At 34.8% G+C, this 25,919-nt stretch overlaps 2 protein-coding genes across 51 annotated transcripts in view; one reads left to right on the top strand and one right to left on the bottom strand.

Annotated features, from left to right (window-relative positions):
- The first annotated feature begins 4,152 nt into the window (after window positions 1-4,152).
- On the top strand, window positions 4,153-15,222 carry myl1 (myosin, light chain 1, alkali; skeletal, fast). Its single transcript, NM_200000.1, is given in 6 exon segments — window positions 4,153-4,303; window positions 5,790-5,817; window positions 9,064-9,207; window positions 9,436-9,609; window positions 12,221-12,298; window positions 14,709-15,222. Coding segments are annotated over 6 exon segments (573 nt in total). The 5' UTR covers window positions 4,153-4,183; the 3' UTR covers window positions 14,738-15,222.
- An 853-nt stretch (window positions 15,223-16,075) lies between these two features.
- Window positions 16,076-25,919, bottom strand: part of map2 (microtubule-associated protein 2) — a 208,839-nt gene continuing 198,995 nt past the window's right edge. For 25 of the 50 annotated variants that reach the window (XM_009304861.4, XM_009304863.4, XM_009304867.4 and 22 more), the window contains 4 exons: window positions 25,508-25,600; window positions 19,981-20,062; window positions 18,745-18,857; window positions 16,076-18,669 (listed from right to left, as the gene is read on the bottom strand). In XM_009304861.4, coding sequence (XP_009303136.1) covers window positions 18,454-18,669; window positions 18,745-18,857; window positions 19,981-20,062; window positions 25,508-25,600 — 504 coding nt within the window. In that variant the 3' untranslated portion in view covers window positions 16,076-18,453. The remainder of the gene's footprint in view (window positions 18,670-18,744; window positions 18,858-19,980; window positions 20,063-25,507; window positions 25,601-25,919) is intronic. The other 25 variants (XM_009304864.4, XM_009304866.4, XM_073912935.1 and 22 more) reach the window with 1 other exon arrangement.

The raw sequence follows: 25,919 nt of genomic DNA, 5'->3' as shown, positions 1-25,919 counted from the left end.
CCAATTTACGTTTTGGTTTAGCACAAAGTTATGTTTATTAAATATTATTTCATATTTCCATGTTACCTTATAAAATGAAGGTGCAGTGCACCCAAAAATGGAAAACCAGGGGACAGTTTAATGCACTGAACAGTCTGAAGAAACTGGTTAGGTTATTTACTTCACAAAATAATTTGTCTAAAAATAAGTAAACATAATAATCATAATATATAGTGTGTGTGGAGTTGTTCTTGGTCATTTGCAGTACTGTATTTAGATGCACAGTAACTGATTTTTCCCCAAAATGCATTGTAAAATCTACAGTAACATACTGTTAACCATGTTCACAGTATAGAAAAGTTGAAAATACATTATTATACTGTGAAAACAACAATATATACAGTAACACACTGTGCACAGCTTATACAGTAAAAAACTGTTGAGAAATGCAGTATAATACTGTGAAAACAACAGAAATCGTTTACAGTGTACGCTGTGAAACCAAACAGTCAACTTTATCAAATGAAATGGGTGTGGTTAACTCAGAATTGACTGAAAGTTCATTTGACTCATTTTAAAAGAGTTTTGAACTCAGTGTTGAAGGTAAAGATTTAATTAAATAGGGCTAAGTTTACAGTACTCATATAGATTATAGTTTTTAACTCAAATGGTTTGTTGCAATCAGTTTCCTCAAATGGTTTGAGTTGGGTTAACCTATTGGGTTTTACAGTAACCATTGGTTTGAGTTCTCTTCGTTTATCAGGTTTCACTGTGCTCAAATTGCTTGTTTTCCTCAAATAGATTAGATTCACAGTACTCATTTGGATTAGTTTTTAAACTTAAATGGTGAGTTGCAATCGGTTTCCTCAAATTGTTTGTGTTACCTTAACTTTTTGGGTTTTACAGTGAATGGAAGTCAATGATTGCAGATTTTTAGCATTTTTAAAACCAACTTTTTGCATTTAACAAAAAAAAAGAACTCAAACTGGCTTGCGAAAAGCGAATATGATATGATGTTAATATGATATGTTGTTGAATATGAATGACAACAACATAAAGCTGTGGGTACACTAACCATTTAAACATCTTTAATTAGCACCAAATATATAAAAATGTCCACTAAGGAGACCAAAAAAAAAAAAGAGAAATCAATGCCAAACATCTCTGGTTTCACCAAACCTACCCTGCTGGGTATCTTTGGGACATGTTAAGCCTTCCAACAAACTTAATGACTCCACTCCATCCCCAACAGCCTTGCCAAATAACCAAGTAGGCTAAAAGTGAGTTGGCTGGTAAAATCATTAAGAGTCAAAGGGGTTGTTGGTTCTGGTGGGCAGGTGGAGGGGGGCAGGTTCTTAGAGAAGGTGCTTCTAGATGGCAGGGGTGAGTCCTGATGACAGCTGAAGAGCTACAACTCAAGAGGGTCAGAGAAAGCGGGCCCAAGCAGGGGGTCGAGAAGGCTGAATGAATTTCTCTACGTTACTGGCCCTCCTCTGGGGGTGGGGAAAGTGCCAGCAGGACATATTTAGATGGGAGAGAGAGGGAAAAAGTCACTGTGTGAGGTAACAGGCATCAGCAGCTGAGCTCTTCTTTAGACTTCCAGACTCCACTAATTTGCTTTCCCAAGAGTCCGGGATGGGATGAACAAAGAGCGTTTAGTCACTAATTGTCACTAGATCAGCTTTCAATCACTTGACAGTTTGATTTCTCTTGGCCTCCCGTCATTTCTCATACTGTCTTCACTTTGCTCACTATAACTTCCATGTATACCATGATGACGGAGACTGACGAATATGGATGCTGGAAGAGTTTCACTCGACGTCTCTCCATGCTCAGATGACCCATAACTGAGAAAACCCCTGGGCTTCCAGGACATAAATGATTGGTCTGATGAAACAATTTGAATGCAGTGTGTGATAATTTTTAGCTTTAAAATAATTTAAATAGACATGGTAGACCTGGACACATCCGTTCAATGGTTTTACTGTAGCGGTTAAAATCTGCTTCAGCAAATTCTTTGATGTTACTACTTCCCATAAAAGAGAAAAATAGTACATGAATTAGAAAACGTTTATAAGTAGATGCCAAATTTGACCGCTCTGGTCATGTTGACAAATCAATAGATGTATCATTGCCTAAAGCAAAAATAAAATAGGTATTCCAATATGCTACAATACTGCACTTGCTCTGGATGTATGCAAAAAAGCTGATGTTGAACTTAATTCATTTCTATTGTCTTTACCAACAGTGATTCTTACAGTAGTTCCATGGACATTAAAGTTGCAATGTGATTGGTTATGAAAGGAGCACATGATCCATGTCATCTGCTTCGCGTTCTCCAATGGTAAGTGTTACAGATTCGCATCTCCCAATAGTAGTAAAAAAAAAAACAATTCTGTAGCAGCCCGGAGAACACCTGCTGTGTATGTGATGTAGGACTTATTTTTATTAATATTGATTGTGTTCAGTACTTTGTGAAACTTTGTGTTGTAAAAAATGTGCTATCTAAATAAACTAACTTACTAACTAACTGGAAACTAATGAGGCAGATAGGGCAAAATTATTAGCCCTGTGAAAATGTAATTGTTTTTCAAATATTTCTTAAGTGCTGTGTAACAAAGAAGGTAAAAAAAAAAAAAAAAAGATTCATTTATTTTGTCTTTATCATGATGACAGTACATACTATTTTACTAATTATTTTACAAGATACTGGCATTCAGATTATTATTTTTTTATTGATTGTTAACTAGGCAAGATTAATAAAGGTTAATTGGGCAAGCCATTGGACAACAGAGGTTTGTTGTAGCCAATCAAAAAAAAAAATCCTAAAGGGGGCTAATAATATTGAACCTTCTTCATCCAAAAGAAAATATATATAATAGGAAAATGTTTTGTAGTAACTTCTTGTCTGGTTTTTGTCATGTCAGTTTCACTGAAGGGACAACATACCAGGGGAGTCTTTATTTTGGAGAAAGTGGTCAGATTCTAGCCACCTGTCCTGATATTTTTAGCCATCAGCTGGAGTCATTCCCCATTCTTTAAAACATTACTGTGAGGATGTAAGCATTTAGTTAGAAATAATTTAATGACGCCATTATTAGTTTATCTAAAGCAATATTTTTTTGTAACCCTGTTTAAGGGTAATGACAATAGATAGCTTATATATGGCTAAAAATATAATGGATAATACTATATAGCTAAAAAAAAAATAATATACCTTTCTCAGTTTATTTGGATTTAAGCTATACTGAATTTATGTAATGGGTTTTTGAGGAAAAAAAGTTGGCTAAATTTTATAAAGTTTTATAAAGGTCTGTAAACTTTTTTTGCAAATTCCAAATAATAAAAACATGTGACAAAAGGGTCAAAATGTTTTTGTTTTTCTTTTGGTTTTATCATTCTGTATCTGTTTTTTAACATCTTTTGAAATAAAGAATATGAATATTATATTGTCTGAAAATGAATACATTTTGTTATTTTATAATTACTTATTGTAGATAATCATAATGTTTATGTTTCATCAACCTGGTAATCTTTTTTTTATTTTATTTATTTATTTTTTAATTGTCAATGGTTGCATAGATAGTCTTATAGTCATAGCCTGATATTATTTACACTTTTTACAGCGCCATATGTTTAAATCAGTGCATGACTTCACTGTTTATTTTTTGAAAGCAAGTGTAAAGTATTAATCCTAAACAGACAACACTCGCATTACATTCATGAGTTCTCCACAGAAACATACCCTAAAATGCTATAGGTTGTTTAAACCCAGCGTTGGGTCAAATATGAATAAACTCAACAGTTTGGTTAAAATGCCATCAAAATTTAATTTCAAAATGAGGCTATATGTTTGTCCATACGTGACTCAATGTTGGGTAAAACCCCAGCATAAGCAAAACAAATGAGTTATCAATATAACATTCAAAACCTTAAAGATAATTCGCGGTCTCCCCTTGAAAGTGAAATGACATTTACGACCCTTCCGTGTGCCCGTGCGAGCCCTTTCTCCATTTGAGGCGCACGAACCCTCCCCTCTTTGAGCAGCGACCCAATCCGCTTGAGTATCAGCCTGACATCAACTCTGAAGAAACTTATACGAGTATATAAACATCTATACTTTCCTTGAGAATGCTGAGTTTCCTCCAAGCTGTGGTCCACTCCCTGTGTCGTGTTCCTTCCCGGCGGACAAATAGACTAAAAAATGGCACCTAAGAAGGACGCTAAGAAGCCCGAGCCCCCCAAGAAGGCAGAGCCCGCACCTGCCCCAGCTCCCGCGCCCGAGCCCCCTAAAGCCGACGCAGTTGACCTGTCCGGTGTGAAGGTAACAATCATACCTGTTAACTATTTACAGACACACTCGCACTGAAATGTTTATTGAATCTCTTTAGTCATTAATGCTTTTCAATAAACGTTAGGCATTTAAAAATGTCATGAATCGTCTAGCTCTAGTCGGTGACTATTTATATTTACAGTTTTAAAGTTTTTTTTAAAGCGTGTTTTCACCTGAATTTCATTGAGGATCATTTTTGATTTTTTTTTTAAATTCAGTGTTCATATCATATTCATTTTACTGATTTACAGTAAACATTAGACGTTTAAAAGAAGTGCATATCATGTCTTAATTGCGTCTGTCGGTATAATAGACGTCGTTTGGACGTCCATCAGACGTGTGACAAAGTTCATTATGGAATCTTCAATGCCAATAACACCTTTATTGTGAAGAGAGAGTGTGTGATGGATTCCATGCATTTGCGAATGAAGAGTTCCATAATATTTGTATTTCTGTAAAGCATCTAATATTTATTTAACTTAAGTATAAAAATTACATTAGTTACACTCATTAATAGTGTCTCTTAAACTCCAAAAATTGTAAATTTCAAGACAAATTTGGGTAAAACATGGACACACTCAACTGATGGGCTAAACTATATAATACAATCTCAATGCCAACTTTAACTCAGTGGTTAACTTCACCTATATTTTATCCAAGTTTAGGTTAAATACCCATTTTTACACAATTACAATAACAAAATGCAGAGCCATTACAAAAGAAGTTACTTATATATTTAATCATTTATTCATAATAAATTATGTTTTTATTAACTTCTACTAAGCTGCCCAATATTGTTTTGTAGTCTAAAAAATGTCTAATATTGGCTCACTCAGCACCATGGATAGCTCCACATAACTTCCATTTTTTTCTGCATAATTACAATCAATGCCACACCCCTTTTCTGATTGGCCCAGATCTGGAGAAGGTTGACATGGCCAAAAATGGAGCTCCTTACTGTTCTAAGCAGCTGAGAGACTAAATTAAGCTTCCTAAGATCTGTGACTCTCCCTCTATAGTTTTGTAGTAAAGCAGCTGTTTGTGAATGACTCACCTGTCATAGCGGTGTTAATGATGTGATGGGCTTTCTCATGTCCTGAAGCTTATTCCACGTCACCAGTAATGCTGAACTATGCAGAACAAAATGAACTTGCATCAATGATGAAGAATCTTTAAACTGACAAAACTGCTTTGACTCAAAATTTAGATGACATAGAACATACCTGACCACTTATTCTGTATATCATATCCAGTATAAGTCTTAATATACAAATATTCTAGAATGGAATGAAATTAAATGTTCCCAATATTGTTTGTGGAAGAAAATAACAGCTCTTTTATACAGTTTGCATCCTTAAATCTCATTCAAATTGAGCTGTCATGAACGTTTCAATGAACATGATCTACTGATGTGATGTTATATCATGTTTGGTACTGACTTATGGCATAAATAAAACATAACTCTGTTTTCCTGCAGCTCGATTTCACCCAGGACCAGATGGAAGGTAAGATTATTTGTCCTTTGACACAATCTTCCATGTACATATAAACGTAAACAGGATGCTGTGCTTAAAATAATGTAAAAATAAAAATAATAAAATAAAATCACACAAAATAAGTCACATATTAAAATTCCTAACTAAATATAATCTACTTCTAGGCTTGAATTCAGTGCCACACTCAAAAAATACAGCATTGTTTAACCCCAAATTTGGTTACAATATGGACAAACCCAACTGGGTTAAATGCATTCTAAACAAATTCAGATCAAAATAACCTAGACCTTTTAATTAAATCAAAGCTTAAAACCCATTAAATGATTTTACATAAGTGAGTTGTGTCAGATTCCTGAAGTGTTCTGGGATTCACTTCCATTATGCCATGAAGGTCAAACAATTCAATGCAACTTCACAGTTAATTTGCACCATTGTCCAGAAATTGCACCATTACGAGAAAGAATGTGTCCGCTTCTTAGTGTTGAGCAGCTTTCAGCAACCTGGGTGTGAGTTACTCTGCAGTCAGCATTCTGGCCTCACATGGCACTGCCTTTATATGGAGGGAGATATATTCTTGGGAGAGTGTATCAATTGCAAGTCGACTCTTTGAATGTCTTCACTGGTGGCAGCTGGCTTTTAGCGGAAATCAGATGAAGCCATTAATCTTATAGCATATCGTCTTCCAGTGAGGCAGAACCCTCAGCCATGACGTTCATAGAAACCCTGTGCACTAATTATTACACAGTCTGCTCAGTTTTAGGTCTAAATGATTAATAGGCAGTGGTTATAACGTGTTATTCTGTTAATATGAGAGATTGAAATAAAATGCACCATACTAGTGAGGATCCTCAATGTACAGTTGATGTCTGAATTATTAGCCCCCTTTGAATTATTATTTTTTTCTTTTTTAAATATTTTTCAAATTATGTTTACCAGAGCAAGGACATTTTCACTGGATGTCTGATAATATTTTTTCTTCTAGAAAAAGTCTTACTTGTTTTTAGAATAAAATCAGTTCATAATTTTTTTAAAAACATTTTAAGGTCTAAATTATTAGCCCCCTTAAGCTATAATATTTTTTTCGATAGTCTACAGAACAAACCATCATTATACAATAACTTGCCTAATTACCCTTACTTGCCTAGTCAACCTAAATAACTTAGTTAAGCCTTTAAATGTCACTTAAAGCTGTATAGAAGTGTCTTGAAAAATATCTAGTCAAATATTATTTACTGTCATCATGACAAAGACAAAATATTGTATCGAATTATTAAAACTATTGTGTTTAAAAATGTGTTGAATTTTTTTTTCTCTCCATTAAATAGAAAATGGGAGAAAAAAATAAACAGGGGGGCTAATAATTTTGACATCAACTGTAGATACTGTACACATTGAACTACAAATGGACATACTAAACAATAACTACATATTTTTTGTTTGTTTATTTGCTTGTTTTTAAATCATAAGTAAATCATACATAATATAACTTGACCTGTGGCAGACTGGTTTGTATTAATATAGACCAGGGTTGTCCAAACTCTTTCCAGGAGGGCCAGTGTCCAGGAGAGTTTAGCTCCAACCCTTATCAAACACACCTGAACCAGCTAATCAAGCTCTCAAGAGTAGAAACTTCCTGGCTGGTGTGTTGAAGCAAGTTGGAGCTAAACTCAGCAGGACACCGGCCCTCCAGGACCGAGTTTGGACAGCCCTGATATAGACAGATACACTGAATAATTATTGTAAAAATGTCAACAAAAACGTTAACAAACCTTTAACTAAGACTTTTAGCTCAATAAACAAGTAATTTGTTGCCTATTTTTGCAAGGTGGAAGATGGGTTTATGTATTGGGTAATGGTATGTAGAATCAATGGATTTACTCTTCAATGTTTGGACATTCAGCAGTGAAAATTACACCACACTGAACTCAACTAAACTAAACTTCAACTCTAAAAACTAAAGTGACGCAGTTTCAATTTACTAGAACTTCTATATTTAGCTGCTTTGACAAAATGTACATCGTAAAAGCATTATAGAAGTAAACATGAATTGAATTGAATAATATATGTACAGTTGAAGTCAGAATTATTAGCACCCCGGTTTATTTTTTCCAGAATTTCTGTTTAACGGAAAGAATATTTTTTTAACACATTTATAAACATAATAGTTTTAATAACTAATTTCTAATAACTAATATATTTTATCTTTGCCATGATGACAGTACATAATATTTGACTAGGTATTTTTAAAGACACTTCTATACAGCTTAAAGTGATAGGGTGTAGGCAAGTTATTGTGCAGCGATGGTTTGTTTTGTAGACTATAGAAAAAAATATAGTTTAAAGGAGCTAATAATTTTGACCTTAAAATTATAAAAAAAATAATAAAACAGCTATTATTCTAGTCGAAATAAAACAAAAAAAGACTTTCTCCAGAAGAAAAAATATTATCAGACATATTGTGAAAATGTCCTTGCTCTGTTAAACATCATTTAGGAAATGTTTAAAAAAAAAAAAATTCAAAGGGGGGCTAATAATTCTGACTTTAGCTGTATATGTAAGAATATAAGTACTAATATATAGAAAATAAGCACTGATAAAGTGCCACAACTTTAGTAATAGACAGTTAATAAGCCAGTAATTAATAGTGGGAACTATTAAAAATTATTTTAATAACCGTTTACTTGAAAGCTCTTTGGGTAATAAAAATATGTCTATCGTATCTTTCATTTAAGGTTTATTGTATTAGATGTTCATGAAACTTTATTAAGATGAGGAAAAAATGCAGTAAACCAATCAATTTTGGTCACTCTTTATTTTATTGTACAGTTCACACTATAAACAAACCATTAACTTTTAGCTGCTTATTAATAGTTATTAAGGTAGTAGTTGGGTTTAGGATGTCTGGCAGGACAAGGGATGTAAAATAAACTTATACTTACAAGTGCTAAAAAAACAGTTAATATCATAGTATTTAACAGGTAGTAAAGACAGTAGTACTGTAAATTGTTAAATAAGCTAAAGTTAGCAAAATTTTAAATATAAAATATCCAAAATCATTTAAAAGTATCTAATATAGCACTAATATTAGTTTGCACTGCCAAGGAGCATTACAGAAAAAGAAAAATCCTATTGAAATAGAAGATCATTGTCTTCACGGTTGGTTTGATTTGCAGGTTTTGAATGAGGAAGTTGCTTGAAATTGTTCAGAGAAATGACACATTTCACCTTTAACTAAAACAATCTACCTTTTTCCAGATTACAGGGAGGCTTTCTTACTTTTCGACAGAGTTGGTGACAGCAAAGTAGCCTACAACCAGATTGCAGATATTATGCGTGCACTGGGACAGAACCCAACCAACAAAGAGGTTACAAAGATCTTGGGCAACCCCACCGCTGATGGTAAGGGAATTTTTCCTTCCTTCTAACATTTTAATGAGCTACCCTGAAAGAATCTCTACATCAGCATTAACACTGTCAAGATCTTTCAACATGACATGTTTTTAGAATCTTTTTTTTTTTTTTTTACTAATTGGCAGAAGGCTGGTGTCATGACAGGTGCTTGCAGCATTATGTTTCACATCATCTGCACTCTGTGACCTTTCCTTTCCCTTTTGACCCCGTTTGCAGATATGGTAAACAAGAGAGTGGACTTTGAGGGTTTCCTGCCTATGCTGCAGGTTGTGATCAACAACCCAAACAAGGCAACATACGACGACTACGTTGAGGGTCTGCGTGTATTCGATAAGGAGGGCAATGGAACAGTGATGGGTGCTGAGCTGCGTATCGTCTTGTCAACACTTGGTAAGTGGCAAAACTAACAGGTTGAAAGCTTTAACTAGTGAAGCCCTTCTCGTTCTATCCGATCTAAATCTCACTACAATCTGAGTCAGTACAACACTGCTTCGAGTCTACAATTTAGTGTGCCTATTGAGACCAAGGGATTTAAGTAAATTCTCACATCTTCTACTTGTTAGCCTATATTAGGGTTGTCAAAAGTATCGAGTTCGGTACCAATCGGTACTGAAATTTAAAAAAACATCCATTTTCCCATAACATCTGAGAGCCGTTAAGCACATTGTTAAACACAAGCCATTGTGTTCACATTCTCAACAGAAATTGGCCATGAAGGTTTACCACTTTTCACAGAAAGCAAACACGGATACACAAACACTGCAGAGTTTTAAAGTTGCGTCAATCAGCTGGTCTGTCTATGAGCTGACAAATGAGCGATCCGCTGATGGATCGACTGATCTACAAGGCTTTGAAATGCTCCAGTGTCCGCGTATCTCTGCTTGCACTCGGTAAACAGCAGTGATGAATGGTGAACTGATGACCTTCATGGCCAATCACAGTCATTTCTGCTGAGCATTTGAACACAACAACCAATCAGTGGTGTTTAAGGACGTGCTCACAGCAATGAAATGTTAGCAGGAAAGTGACGTTTTTAAAATTTCAGTATCGATTGGTACCGAACTCAATACTTTTGAAAACTCTAGCCTATATTACACTCTCCCCAGTAAACATCACTCCCATTAGCATTATGCCACCAACACATCTCCTACTTGATGTAATTGCACCAATGTAATTCTATAGCTTGCCTCATGAGACCAGGGCAATGAGGTCTATTTGTTCATCTACTAGCTGGACTCTACTACACTCGCCCATTCAAATTCAACCTCTTTAACGCAGTTCTTGAGTACAAGTGATTCTAAGAACCTTGATCAGCTTCATCAGTCGTGTTTACTTAAGTCTCAAGCTAAACTTTGTAGGAAAGTGGTTGTGTGGTGGATATTGCACACTTCCCTACTATATAGTATGTGAAAAATGGATATGAGCCAATCAGTATGTACAAATTAATAGTATTAAAAAAACAACAGGTGAGATGTACCTGGATGCCCTAGTACTGTACATTCAATGGACACTGAACTCTTCCATGAGGCCACAAGAAAGAATTTATGAATGGGAGAGAAGAAACGCAACTGATTTGGGTAACCCATGTAATAATGCCAATATGACAGATGTCCGAATTCCTTTCATACTACCTACATTTAAAAAGAATACATTTATTTTAACGTCAAGGAGTACATTAAATTTCAAATGTAGTACCTACCTGAGTTTTGGATTCACTTTTTAATTACAGGAGCAGTGTTAAAAACATTAGTTATAATCCTTGCTCCTATTTATGTCACAGTACCAACATAACCATACCTGCCAACACTCCCATTTTTCTTGGGAGTCTCCCATGCTTCAGACCCGTCTCCTGCCACCCTCCCGTTTTGTTATTTCTCCTGGAAAACTCCTGTAATTTCACTCCACCTCAAGTCCTCATCTTTTTGGTACAGTGTGTAACACCCCCGGGTCACCAACATTGGTATATCCGATCGCAGCAGCCTCCCGAAACCCAATCCATAATAGTACAGTTAATTACACCACAGTGCAGTTACTATGCTATATACTACTGTGTTATTCAGACTAACACACATCACCACCAAGACCCCCCCCCCCACCAGCCCATTCCTTCCCTGGTCTCCCGGCATTTCAGAGACAAATGTTGGCAGGTAAGAACATAATCCCCCTGTTTCTACCCATTAAAATGGCCTCAACTATACTCGGCCGCACAAAACCTCGCTCTAACCATAAAACCCGTACAGCTCGACTTAAATTGCTCACTTCGATAAGGATTCAGGACATGAGATATTTATGGCATGGGAGGCTAGTGCGCTAACGAGGAACGCTAAAGAGAGTGGCATCCAATATGAATTTCTATTGTGACTTTTGAGGTCAAGGGAGCGAAGTTTACTCCCACAGAGCATACAGTATACACTCATACCTAGGGCCAGACGGAATCTGCGGATGTTTTTTGCTATTTCTGCGGAGAATTTTGGTAAAAATCTGAGGATTTCTGCGGAATTATTTTGGGAGTATCCAGCAGATTATCATAACTTACACTTTAATATATTAAATAAAAAGTAATAAATCACTGAATAAAAACTGAATAAATTCGGATTTACACATTTACTCAAGTTAATAAAAAGAATTTATAATGGGCTAAAAAACTGCGGCATTCTGGGGAAAATCTGTGCGCACAGATTCCGTGTGGGCCTACTCATACCCTCTGGTTCTACTGACACTGCAACAAGTAGGATTCTGCAGTGTTTGAAAATGGAAGGGTTACTGTAAATTCATTTATCCATGCATTAATGATTCCATAAGGAAGTTCCAAAATTCTGATTCTACATATGTTTTAATACAAACTACAGTCTTTTTAGCAGGAAAAAATAAATATGGTCTCAGCTCACAGCTAATATCATTACATGCATACACATATGAACAATTTTAAGTCATTCTGTTGCATTAGTCTTTCAGCTTTTTTGATGGATTGACCAATTCATCCTTTCTGTTTTTCCTTCAGGTGAGAAAATGAGTGAAGCCGAGATTGATGCTCTAATGCAAGGCCAGGAGGATGAAAACGGCTGTGTCAACTATGAGGGTCAGTCCAGATTTTTTCATTGTCTGAATTCACTTTTATACAGTAATGCCGGCTTCCAATCTGTTCAACGTAGGCTCACTCTGAAAACGTAGCCCTATATATGTTTCTGGAGATCACAAATTATGTAGCCTGCAGTACGTATGGCTTCATTTAGTCTTTGAAATGAACGCTACGGGACGGTATGACACCTTTTCTTTTCGCGCTTACCAGCTGACCGCTTAACTTTGTATGGACGACTTTCCTGCTGTTACCAGTTTATCCAGTTAGCTCGCCATGTATGTCGGCGAACTTGAGACGCAGAGAGGAGCTGACCACGACAACTGGATTCGAGTCTGGCGAAGTACGGTTACAGAAAGCGGCAAAGACAAAAACAGAAGTCAAAAAATGTAATTAACAAGTAAATAAAAGGGTGAGAATGTGGTAAAAATCTAAAAAACGTAGTAAAAAAAAAATCAGACGGAGTCTTTTTTTTCTGGATTACTTTTTTGAAGTGGTTGGGTGGGTCAATCAGTGCTTTTGAAAACACTATTGGTTGGGTTTAGGGAAGGAGGGGATGGGTCAGTTGGTCGGTCGGTCAGTCAGTAGGGTTGGTCTATGTCAACCAATTCGGCATCATCTGATGTCTAATGTGAAACATCGCGATGGACGATGGCATCATTGTCATAGGCAGCGGTGATCTAATTATTTATGAATAATGAATTAATTCATAACAAATTATTTATTTGTAGCCTACCAATTCAACTACCTGATAAGCATGGTCTTGGTTTAACCCATAACCAATAAATAAAGATAAGTTACACACAAATTACCACTTGTCAATCCCACGTATTAGTGTAAATGCAGCGGTGTGCATTTTTCGCAAGCAGGTTGCTGCTGCGACCAGGGCGGGGCCGAGGATCGCGATGCCGGGTCAGCATCGTGAGGTCTATCGACCATCGCCGATGGCATCATGTATCGACCCAACCGTACCAGTTAGTCGACAACGGCCTCTGGTGGATTTACGCAAGACAGGCAGCCGCAAATAGCACCCGCTAGAGAAATTTAAGTCTCTCTAGAAGTTAATCTAGCACCCGCTAGAGAAATTTGAGATTTAAATCTCAAAAAAACGTACACAGCGGCCTCTGGTGGATTTGCGAAAACAAAAAACTTAGCTCCTAGGACGTGTTTGGTGCTTTTCGGAAATGTATAGAGGTACGCTTTCAGAATGAGCCTGGGTTGGATCCGTTTGACATAGGTGTAGTGGTTATTCACAAATAACAATAAGCAATCATTGTGGCGATGCAGTGGCGCAGTAGGTAGTGCTGTCGCCTCACAGCAAGGTCTTTGGTTTGAGGCTCGGCTCAGTTGGCGTTTCTGTGTAGAGTTTGCATGTTCTCCATGCGTTCGCGTGGGTTTCCTCCGGGTGCTCCAGTTTTCTCCACAGTCCAAAGACATGTAGTACAAGTGAATTGGTAGGCTAAATTGTCCAGTGTATGAGTGTGTGTGTATGAATGAGTGTGTGTGGATGTTTCCCAGAGATCGGTTGTGGCTGGAAGGGCATCCGCTGCGTAAAAACGTGCTGGATAAGTTGGCAGGTTATTCCTCTGTGGCGACCCCTGATTAATAAAGGGACTAAGCCAACAAGAAAATGAATGAATGAATGAATCATTTTGTGTCTTAATCGACAACAACATGACACATCAAGACAGACTAGCATGTTTACATTTTTTTGGTCCTCCACGATGGACATGGCATCTGACATTCACTGATGAGGTCTTCCATATACAGGTTTCATAAATGGTGAAACGACAGAAACATGATCAGTGCTGTTAGTTGGAATTATACAACTGACTCTCTTTTTAGGGCAGCTACTAAAATATATGCTGTCCGTGTTTAATGCCTATTATTAAGGACTTCTAAATGACTGTTTCTGAAAGTCAGTCACTAGTTTTGTCTTATTAATGACATATGTTCTATCATTTGTTTCTGGACCACATATTCTGACACAGAATCATTAAAAATGCTGTGTAGTTTGAACCTGGCATAAACAATGATCTATTTATAATTAATAATGACTATCTAACTATAATTAATAACACCACTGGGTCATCAGCTTTGGTATAGTATCTGATCACAGTGTCTACCTGAAACCCAGTCTATAGTACAGTTACTATACTAACCTAGTTCTCAACTGTGTTAATCCCCCACCCCTAGTTCTAGTGACATTGCAACATGTAAGAAATTGGAAGGGTTACTTTAAATTCACTTTACCCATGCTTTAATAAGAACGTTCCAAAATTCTGATTCTACATATTTAGAATGAACTATTAAACAATTAATAATGACTGACCACCTTTTAGAGTTCACATGTGCTTGTGCTCTGCAATTTTAAACCCACCTCATGTTTTCTGACTCTCTCCATTTTGAACAGCTTTCGTCAAACACATCATGTCTGTCTAAGTCGGAGCTGTGAGGAGACTGAAGCATTTCTCCAGATTCCATGATGTCAGGACATCCACACAATGTTTCCAAAACCAACTCAGAAACGGATGAAAGGGACACAGGATGTTAGTCATAAACAATTATTTTTTTTTTTTTTTTGTGTTTCCTATTTTTTTTTTCCACTTGAATCCTTTTTCTTTTGTCCATTCTTGGAATCCATTCATTTTTTTCCAGCTGATTTTCTTGGTGTTGTTCGTGCTGGGACAAGCCTCTCCGTAGCAGAGAAGTTGTGAGGGGTGAGGTGGGTCTGTTAGGGCGGGGCATCATGGTAACTCAAATATATAAAGCACTCCCTCTGACCTCTCGCTTTCTGCATCCCAAAGTCAAAGGTGCTAAATATACTGCCATCAATGGACTGGCTGCAAAACCTCCTTCCCCTTTCCCCAGAGTCTTAATTTATTTTTCGCCTCTGTCAATTCTCATAATAAACTTTTGACAAAGTATTAGCATTGTTGTGATTCATGTTTTCATACTGAGTGCACAGGGCTGAAGGTCAAGTGAAGAGTAAGTGGAACAGGTAGGTGCATGTGATCATTTAAATATAATACACATTATTACATTACAGAAATGCAAATGAATTTTTTTTTATTAACTTTGTTAAATTTGTTAATTTATTAACTTTTTAATAATTTAAGAAAATAAATAATCAAAATACTGATATTATTATTATTACTATAGTTAAAAATGAAATTATTTGGCCTTTTTTGTGACTCATTAATTTGAAAATAATTATTATTGGTTTATTTTATAATATTATTAAAATTTATTAATGTTATTTGTAAAGCAATGCTGTTGTTTATAATAAAACTTCATACTATTTTTTTTAGTTATAATAATATATTACAATATATATATATATATATCTTAATGCTTCAATTAACAATATATATTATATTTTTATATTATTTTGTATAATTGCTTAATATTGTAATAACATATTCCAATATATTGATCCTTCACAGTACTCGGAACTAAGCCAAAGCAAAATGACTCATTAGTTAATAATAATGTAGTCAATTTGTATTATTGTATGGTTATATTTTAAATGGTGCTTGTTTTTATTTTCTATGAATTAATCATGTTTTATATATTTAATACCCAACTTAATGTGTGCAATGTGCCTATGTATACAATTGTGTCTTAGGATCTTTACCCCAAGTCACAGATTTTTACTCACCCTTCACAAAAGCATTGTACACTACAGACACACACAAAAAAACCATCAAGACTTAAATACAACCAAACCCAAACTGATTAATCATCTACACAAAATCAACCACAAATCAGACCACGCTAACGTTTGGTTCATTTTCTGCTTTTTTTTATTGTCATAACTGTTAAGGGCATTTATAATCCGTATCATACCAACAGGAGAAAAACTGCGTACATCTATGTGGCCTTTTTAAATACATTTACAGCAGCTGAGGGAATGGGGGAAAGGGTGGATGGGTAAGGCTAAGAGGGGCCGAAAAACACAGAAGCCTACGAATGACAGCTGTTCTAGAGGAAAACGGGCAGGGAGAACCACAAATGACAAGGAGAAAAAATATACTGGAGTACTGTGTTCAAACTGATGCAAGCGCAGTGAGTATCCTTTTTTTTTTAAAGTATGGATTCACGTATTTCTTTTTCCATGTCCTAACAAAGAAAACTAAGCATCCAAGAAGGAATTAGCAGACAGACACAGGGCCAAAACTCCCAAGAGGAAAACGAGGGCCGCAGGACCACCATCCAACCCAATCCGCTTGTTAATCAGTGATGTCATGCGAAGCGGCTTCCGGGTGCAAGTGCTACAGTATATAAAACTGTGTTTGACTCATCAAATGGTAATATAAAACGTTTACAAAGAAATGTAATACTTTCGAAAATCGCAATATGGAGTTGAAACCAGAAGTTTACATACTAAAACAGGAACATAACCATTACAAAAAAAAACGTCTGATGGTAAATCATACTAAACGTTTACTATTTTAGGTCCGTTAGGATTACCTAAATGATTTACATTTACTAAATGCCAGAATAATGAGATTTTTTTTTTGGAGAAATTTTTTTTTTTTAGACAGTCAAAAGTTTACATACATTTCCTTGATATTTTTTTAGCTTTGCTTTTAAACTGTATGACTTTGGTCAAATGTTTTGGGTATCCTTTCACAAGCTTCTCACAATAGTTTGCAGGATTTTTGGCCCATTCCTCCTGACAAAACCGGTGTAACTGTGTCAGTCTTGCTCGCACAAGCTTTTTCAAATCTGCCCACAAATTTTCTATAGGTTTGAGCTCAGGGCTTTGTGATGGCCACTCCAAAACATTCACTCTGTTGTCCTTAAAGCACATTTTAACTAATGTGGCAGAATATCTAGAGTCATGGTCTGTTTGGAAGACCCATTTGTTGCCAAGTTTTAATTTTCTGGCTGATGTCTAGAGATGTTGCTTCATTATTTCTAGAAAATGTTATTTTAACTATGTATCCATGCCTAATATCAGATGGCCAGAAAGTGATATTTTTTTTTTTTATAAATGGTTACAGTTTTGGTATTTGTGATGCAGCAAGTCTGTTGTGTACGCTATGATTTTATAGAAAATTCACTTTAAGGTGTGATATGACTAAAAAGTGGTCATAAATGAATACGTTCTCAATTCAAACGAGTAGCTTGGACGCAGAAACAGTATTTCATACGTCACAACTTAACAAGCGGATTGAGTATTAAAGATGGCGGTTTATGGTTCAAGCAGAACTTGCGTGACTCCTGTTAACCTGTAGCCCTCGAACATTTAATATTGTGAAATCACTGTTTAGTGTAAATGTGCAGTCACATTTACTGTCGCTTGACGAAATTTTGCACGAGGTCGCAAAAAGCTCTCCAAGCAGATTTCACTCAAATTAGCTTCAGCATCGCTAACTTGACGTCAGTCGAAAAACTGCATAGCGACAAAGATCAGACGATTTTGTAACAACAGCAAAGCCAGGGGTGCATCATCTGAAATAATGTACAAGCTAAACATCGTCGCTAGTATCTACAAAACATGATGTTTTCATTTTATTCAACGTTTCGGCATATAACTTACTAAAATCCCTTGAAATAGAAAATAGCCTCTTTTGTGTACTAGAATACATGCTCGTCATACTATCTACTAGGGTTGTTGTTTTTAATGCGATTGCATTACAGTATATGCTATCGAAGGAATAATCATTTCTTCTTTTTTTCAATTGAGCGTGAGATGTTGCGCTGGTATATTTATAAATATATTGTATATTTGATTGCAGTTTGATGTTTTGGAGTCCATGCACTGAATGGGCAAATAAACACGTGCATCATGGGATTATTCTTGCGTAATTAAAAAAAAAAATTCAGATCAACCGACTTTTTTTTTTAGACGCAGCACACAGCCTAAACCAGCATTTGAGGCCACTGTCTGTACACAACCATAAAAAGTCACATTTAACATGGGTAATAAAAAGCACTGGTACCTCTCTAGCTAATTCATTAAAATGAACAAAACTCAAAATAAAAATCATCTTGTTTTTTTTAGATAGTCAAGACAGGGCTTTGTTGGCGGATGAAGAGGGAATAGTGTGAATAAGTGAATCTGTAGTGTTCCATAAATACCAGAGGGAGGAAGGAAAGGGTCAACCGTGACACCACTGAGGAGGGAAACTACTGTAGATTTTGAGGATTCACAAGCCTTGTTTGGCCAGCGCGGCGGTCACATCTTCTGCTAGCGTGGCCAGCTGTGGTGACTCGTGCATGTTGATGCTCCCGGATGAGGACATGTGGCTGTGTCGGTGAGGGGACGTCCCGCCGGACAGCCCGAGCGTCTCGATCACAATCTCCGCTCCGTGATCCACACGCGCTTTGGCAGCGTCGCGGAAGGAGAGCTTATGGCTTTCAATCTTCAAAAGTAAAAAATAGGATTATGTGACGTGATTGTGAAAAAACAAGCAAACATATGTTTATCAAGAACTGACCTGGATTTGACCTCCTCCAGGTGTATGGTGGGCATTATCCAGGGAGCCCACTTTGGCGTGGGCTTTTTCTCTGAAGTCCAGCTTCACGCTCTCAATGCGGACATGACCACCGCCTGAGACATATGAAAAAAATAAATCACGACAAATTTCTCATCACCTAGTTAGTGCACTGTTAGTGCTAAATTTTATTATATAATAAGATTTTTATAAAAGCACTAGGCCTGCTATAATTAAAAAAAAATCAGACAATAATTAATTCATTAATTATAGATATTAATGTTGCTTTTTTATTTTAAAAAATGTAAAATCGAGGATGCACCAACATTGACTAATTTTGATTTTTTTAAAAAGAGGAATTATGTTCAGTTTAAACTTTTGTTCTGAGTTTTTTCTTTGAGAGTTAATTGTTTAATTATTATTACTTTTGATTATTATTATTATTATTATTATTATTATTAAATATTAGATTTATTGACTGATTTTTAAAGAGTCATTCTTTACATTTACCAAATCAACTGTGGGGATTAAGTCAAAATCAATCAATCACTCAATCAATCAATCAATTCATCATTAAATTAATTAATTCATTTATGTATCAAATATTTATAAAGTTTCACGTGATCCTTCAGAAACAATTCAAATTGTCTTTTCAAGAAACATGTCTTATTACTATCAGTGTTGGAAGTGTTATCAGTTTGTTATCAAGATATTCTGTGCGACACTGTTTCAGAATTATTTGAGGAATATAAATTCTAAATAACAGCAATTATTTAAAGTGTTGGTTTTCTGTACCAAAATAAATGTCTTAAATGTCACTTTTGATTAATTAATTTATCCTTATTTAATAAAAGAGTAATAATAAAATACTGATTCCAAACATTTGAACAGTACAAATGTATAGGCTATTTATCTAAAAAGTACAAAAAGTTCTTTGAAATATACTGTTCTTGTAATATATAAGTATATATTGTTAGTAATGTATTTTAAAAAAAGAAAAAAATACAGATGTCACAGTGAACTGATGATTTTCACTTTGTAAATCTGCATGCACAAATGAACAAGTGCAACATTTAAATTAGATTTTGCAGAAGAGATAATTAAAACACAACCACTAGATGGTGGTCTTGCATCATTCAACAGTCTATTTCTGGCACAGCTCATTTCCACAGCAAGCTGTATGACACTGCAAATCTCCAGTCTGTGTGCAAAATGTCCAGCACTCTCTATCACGCTCACCTGGCCTGTGGCGGATGTTGTCCAATGATCCACACTTGGAGGTCACATGACTAAGATCAATCTTCTTAGACTGAATGTGAATCTGTAAGAAACAGCCAAAGATGAGAACAGAATAAAACAAAACCGGGATGAGAGTCAACCATTTGTTCTTCATATAAGAAGCTGCAAAGAAAATGGTTTTGCCTATAAAACAAACATAATTAATGCGTTAAATGGTTAAGAAGGCACTGTAAAACAGTTAGACACATAAAAACCGAGCTGCAAATCAAACTGATTCATACTGTCTGTACATTTTGCAACAATAAGCAATTCAACACCTACAATAAAGATCAACAATACACAGTCAGAAAACAAACATTCAGCTGAATCAGAAGTGACGCATAAGTAAACATCGTATTTAATAGATTCTGCTATAAATGGAAACAAATTCAGCTTAGTATTTACTGTATCTGGGCGACACAGTGGCTCAGTGGTTAGCACTGTCGCCTCACAGCAAGAAGGTCGCTGGTTCAAGGTCAGTTGGCATTTCTTTGTGGAGTTTGCATGTTCTCCTTGTGCTGTATAAATTGGTGGTTAATTCAGCTGTGGTGACCCCTGATGAATGAGGGACAAATCCCAAAACCAAACAAATAATTATTGTATTTACTAACATGAACAAACACGGAACAGTACATATATCACATTATTTATACATGTTTGATAATGTTTAAATGAATGAGAAGAAACTCGTTCATTTTTTACTCACTCATGGTTTAACTAATGTTAAAAAGCAGGAATTTTAAAGTACTGGTATGATTATTAATAAATGCTGTACAAGTATTGTCCATTATTAGTTTTTTACTAAATACCTTTACTAACCTACTGAAACCATATTGTAAAGTGTGACTGTATATTTAATATGTATTTCAGCCCTGTATTTTTACTATATGCAACATACCTCAAATTGTATTTTAACCTTGTGTCTTATATAAATAAAATAAATCTAGATATTAGTAATCTTCTTTTATCTCTATCTTTTATCCTCAAATTCTAATTCGTAAACTCTCAATTTAAAAATGTTTCTGGAATATTACACATATATTAAAATAATAAACACATATATTTTAAAATATATTTTAGTGAAACTATTTTATATTTTCTGAAATTTCCTCAAAGATATTTTTGAAATAGTTTGACTGCATTTTAATAATAAAAATTAAACATATATATATATATATATATAGTACAAATTATATGTACAGTAAGGTATATTTGGTAACAATTTACAATAAGAATGTCTTAAATAATGTATTTACTAAAATGAACAAACAAAAACAATAAATGTATTACAGCATTTATTCATGTTAGGTAATGTTAGTTAAGGGAAATTAATTCATTCGCTGCTAGTTCAAGTTACCTCATGGTGCATTAACTAATGTTAACAAGCAGGAATTTGGATTTTAATAATGCTGTAATACATTTTGAACTATGATTATTATTATATGCTGGACAATTATTGTAAATTTTTACTCCATACATTTACTAACATTGCTGTAAATATTTTAAATATGCAGTCACTCTTTATAATATGGTTTCAGTAATGTATCTTCTTTCACTAAATGCAACATACTTCAAATGGGATTTTAACCTTGTGTCTAATTTTAATAAAAGAAATCTAGATATAAGCAATTTAAACTCTAAATCTAAAAGCGGTGTTCTGGAGTGTTATCAAATGTTCCACCATGAACAGACAGTGCGTGAATATATAATATATCTGAGCGCTGAACATTAATGAACCCCATGACCTCAGGCTCCACAGAGTGTGGTGATTACAGCTCAGTTGTAATGGTCACTCAGAGAGACTGACTTCTGCTGCGAGGGGCAGAAAAGGCAAATCAGACTAAAGTATAAACATGACTCGGCAACACCAGCTCTGACTTTCAGAAAACAGGTCAAGGCATTTCAGCACGCAATACAGTACATCAGAAAGAACACACAGACTACGGCTCTGTTCCCAAAAGTTAATGATATATGTGCAGAATTTTAGGACATAATTTTGCCACTTTCTATAGCCTATAAGATAAGGTAAGATAAGATTATTTATATTTTAATAAGTGGTACAGCAGAATCACATTTATCCTTTTCAGTCAAAAAAATCCCATGAATGCAGCAGGACAAGCTTTTTTATTCTTTATTGTGGCCAATTTGTATGTATACTACAGAAAGCAAGTCTAAGTTGAAAGAAAAAAGATTCAGCATATCCTAGCAAGTTTTAAGCACAACTGTATGTGGGCATTGAGCTTACTGCAAATTGCAAAATTAACTCCCAATAATACACTAAACGTTGGACCATCACAGGATTTAACCAGCCAGATCTTACAAGAAAACTTAAGTATTTTACGTTTTGCCAGTTTACTGGCTAATTCGTATGAATTCATATGAGTGCAGTAATATGAAATTGTACAATTTTTAAAAGGAGGCGTGGCACCTAACCCCACCCCTAACCCCAATCGTCATTGGGGGAGGAGCAAACCATACTAAATTTTATGAATTAGATGGTACAGAGTCATATGAATTAGCCACCAAATCAAAAAGTTACGAATTGCCGTGAGAATGTGTAGGATTTACCATAGCATGTTACACGCAGCATGTTTTTAACATTTTAACTCATGGCAAATGTTGTTATCATGTTGCTAATATTTTATCTCATAGATACACATACGGAAAAATGCAAAAAGCAGATTTATTATTGGAAAACCATGGTAACCACTCATTTACATTGGTTTTCCTACTCAAACATGTTATGTTGCTAACATGTTTCAACATTGTGTCTACATGAATTTGCATGTTGTAACATTCGAACATATTTCTTATTTTAAATATGGTATAAATATATAAGGATAATTAAAATGCTGTTAGCCTGATTCTATTTAACATGTTGTCAGCATGAACATGTCCTTAGCATGTTGGAACAGTGTTTAACAGAATGCCAGCATGAATTAGCACATTGCTGACATGTTAATTAATGACATAGCATATGTCTATTATGTTGAACATTTTGCTAATGTTTATTAAAATGTCATTAGCATGTTTGTAATATATTTCTATTTAACACGTTACCAGCATGAACATGTCTTTAGCAAGAAATAGCATGTTGCAACCATGTTTTAACAAACAACATAAATAACCACATAGTTTAGATGAGGTTAACTAACGTCCAAACATATTTCTAGCATGTTTAACCTTTTTCCATTTAACATGTTGCTAGCATGGACATGTATTTAGCACAAAATAGCATGTTGAAACTATTTAACATAATGCCAGCATGAATTAGCACAGTGTTGACATGCTAACTAACAACCTAACATATTTCTAGGACATTTAGCCTTTTGCTAATGTTAATTAAAATGTGGCTTGTTGAAACCATGTTTTGACATAATGACAGAATGATAATAGCACATTGCGATCATGTTAATTAACATTCTAACATATTTCTAGCACATTTAACCTTTTGCTAATATTAATTAAAATGTTTTTAGCATGTTTCTTTTAAAAATGCTACTAGCATGGATATCTCTTTAGCACGAAATAGTTATGTTATTAAACTGTGTTTAACATAATGCCATCAAGAATTAGTATAGCTAACATGCTAACTAACAACCTAACATACTTTTAGCACATTTAACATTTTGCAAACCTTAATTTAAATGCTGTTAGCATCTTTATAGTTTGTTTCCATTTAACATGTTGCAAGCATGAACACGTCTTTCGCACAAAGCTTGTTTGAAATGCATTTAATATGAATACAGCATGAATTAGCACATTTCTAACATGTTTTACATCTTGCTAAGATTAATTAAAATGTTGTTAGCTTGTATCGTTTTAACATGTTGCTAGCATGAACATGTCCTTAGCATGAAAAAGCATGGTGGAACAGTGTTTAACCGAATGCCAGCATATATTAGCACAGTTCTGAAATGTTAACTAACAATCTAACATATTTCTATCACATTTATCATTTTGCTAATGTAATTAAATTGTTGTTAGCATCTTTCTAGTATGTTTCTATTTCACATGTTGCTAGCATGAACATGTTTTTAGCATGAAATAGCATGTTGGAAAATGCATTTAATATAAATCCAGCATGAATTAGCACACTGCTGACATGTTAAATTACCATCTAACATATTTATCAAATATTTACCATTTTGCTTATGTTAATTGAAATGTTGCTAGCATGTTTCTAGTATGTTTCTATTTTACATGTTGCTAGCATGAACAAGTCTTTAGCATGAAATAGCATGCTGCAACTGATTTAATATGGCAGAATGAATTATCACATTGTTGACATGCGGTTAACTAACATCCTAACATATTTCTAGCATGTTTAATATGTTGCTTACATTGATTATAATGCCGTTATAACATGGTTCTAATTAACATGTTGCTACCATAAACATGCCTTTAGCATGAAATAACATGTTGCAACCATGTTGTAACATAATGACAGAGTGATTTTAGCACATTGCTCCCATGTTGACTAACAATCTAACATATTTCTAGCATGTTTAACCTTTTGCTAATATTAATAAAATTTTGCTAGCATGTTTCTATTTAAAATGCTGCTAGCATGGACATGTCTTCAGCATAAAATAGCATGTTGAAACTGTGCTTAACGTAATGCCAGCATGAATTAGCACAGTTCTGACATGTTAACTGAAATCTAACTTATTTCTAGCACATTTAACATTTTGCTAACCTTAATTAAAATGTTATTAGCATCTTTCTAGTATGTTTCTATTTAACATGTTGCTAGCATAAACATGTCTTTAGCCTAAAAATAGAACATTGCTCTTGTATTTCGCATAGGCCTATTTATCAAGTGATAACCATAATAATTTTCCCCACTTTGAAATCCGAGTAACGGTGCTGAAAATTTAGCTTAATTACAGATAAATAAAGGTATATCACCGTGAATTATTACATTTTAAATAGAATAAATACTACAGTATTTTTAATCTAATAAATCCAGCCTTGGTAAACATGTTATGCATAAATAACTTCTTTAAAAAGATTAAACTTGCTCACTGGGTTATATGGAACAGAACCTAAACATTAAAAGTTTGATACAGAAAAGAAGCCCTCGAATCCCTAGAAGAATAAAAAGCCATGAAGGTTGACAGCAGCAACTCTGTGATACACTCTGTTGAGCAAAACTTCCACCAAGTACAAAAATTGCACAATAATTTTTCCCCAAAACAGAAATTGAAGCAGGGTGATATGTTTTCTTATCAGGATATGAAGTCCATACAGTAGACACACAAGTGTTGACCAGTCAACATCAAACACCTGCATTACAGTCTACAAATATATACATTTGCCATGTATATATTTTCCACAAGATGAACAACAAGAAGGGACTTCAGTTTGATTCCAGAGAAAATGTGTCTGAAGTGTGTGTAAGATTGAAAAGGGACGCAAAAGGTTCAGAATTAAGGTCTACTGGAGGCTTCGGAAGAGAAGGAGAGAGAGATGGAGCAGTACATACATTGCCTCCACGGGGCGAATGCTTCAGATTATCCTTGGATCCGCACTTTGACTGTACGTGACTGAAGTCCAGCTTCTTGTTTAAAATTAGAATCTAGAAAGATATAAAGATATGCGTCTCTTATAATGAAGATGGAAACACACACACATAAATGAAGTAGACATATGCCGATATTGAATCATTCAATATGCCATGATGATGAGCATTCACAATATTGATATTGAGGGCACTGTGGACAAAATATTGTTAATAATTATTTATTATTTAAACTTTTAGAGTATTTTTTTAAGAATATTCAGTTGTGTTTCAGTGTTCATTCATCAGAGCAATAAATGCTTAACAACATTTGACATTTTCACACGTTAATCTGGCCTATATCATTAACAAGTCTGTGCCTATTTATAAACATTTA

Source organism: Danio rerio, chromosome 9 (assembly GCF_049306965.1).
Source record: "Danio rerio strain Tuebingen ecotype United States chromosome 9, GRCz12tu, whole genome shotgun sequence".
Taxonomy (NCBI): Eukaryota; Metazoa; Chordata; class Actinopteri; order Cypriniformes; family Danionidae; genus Danio; species Danio rerio.
Note: the sequence above shows the minus strand (reverse complement) of the source record. Positions and strands in the feature narration are given on the sequence as shown.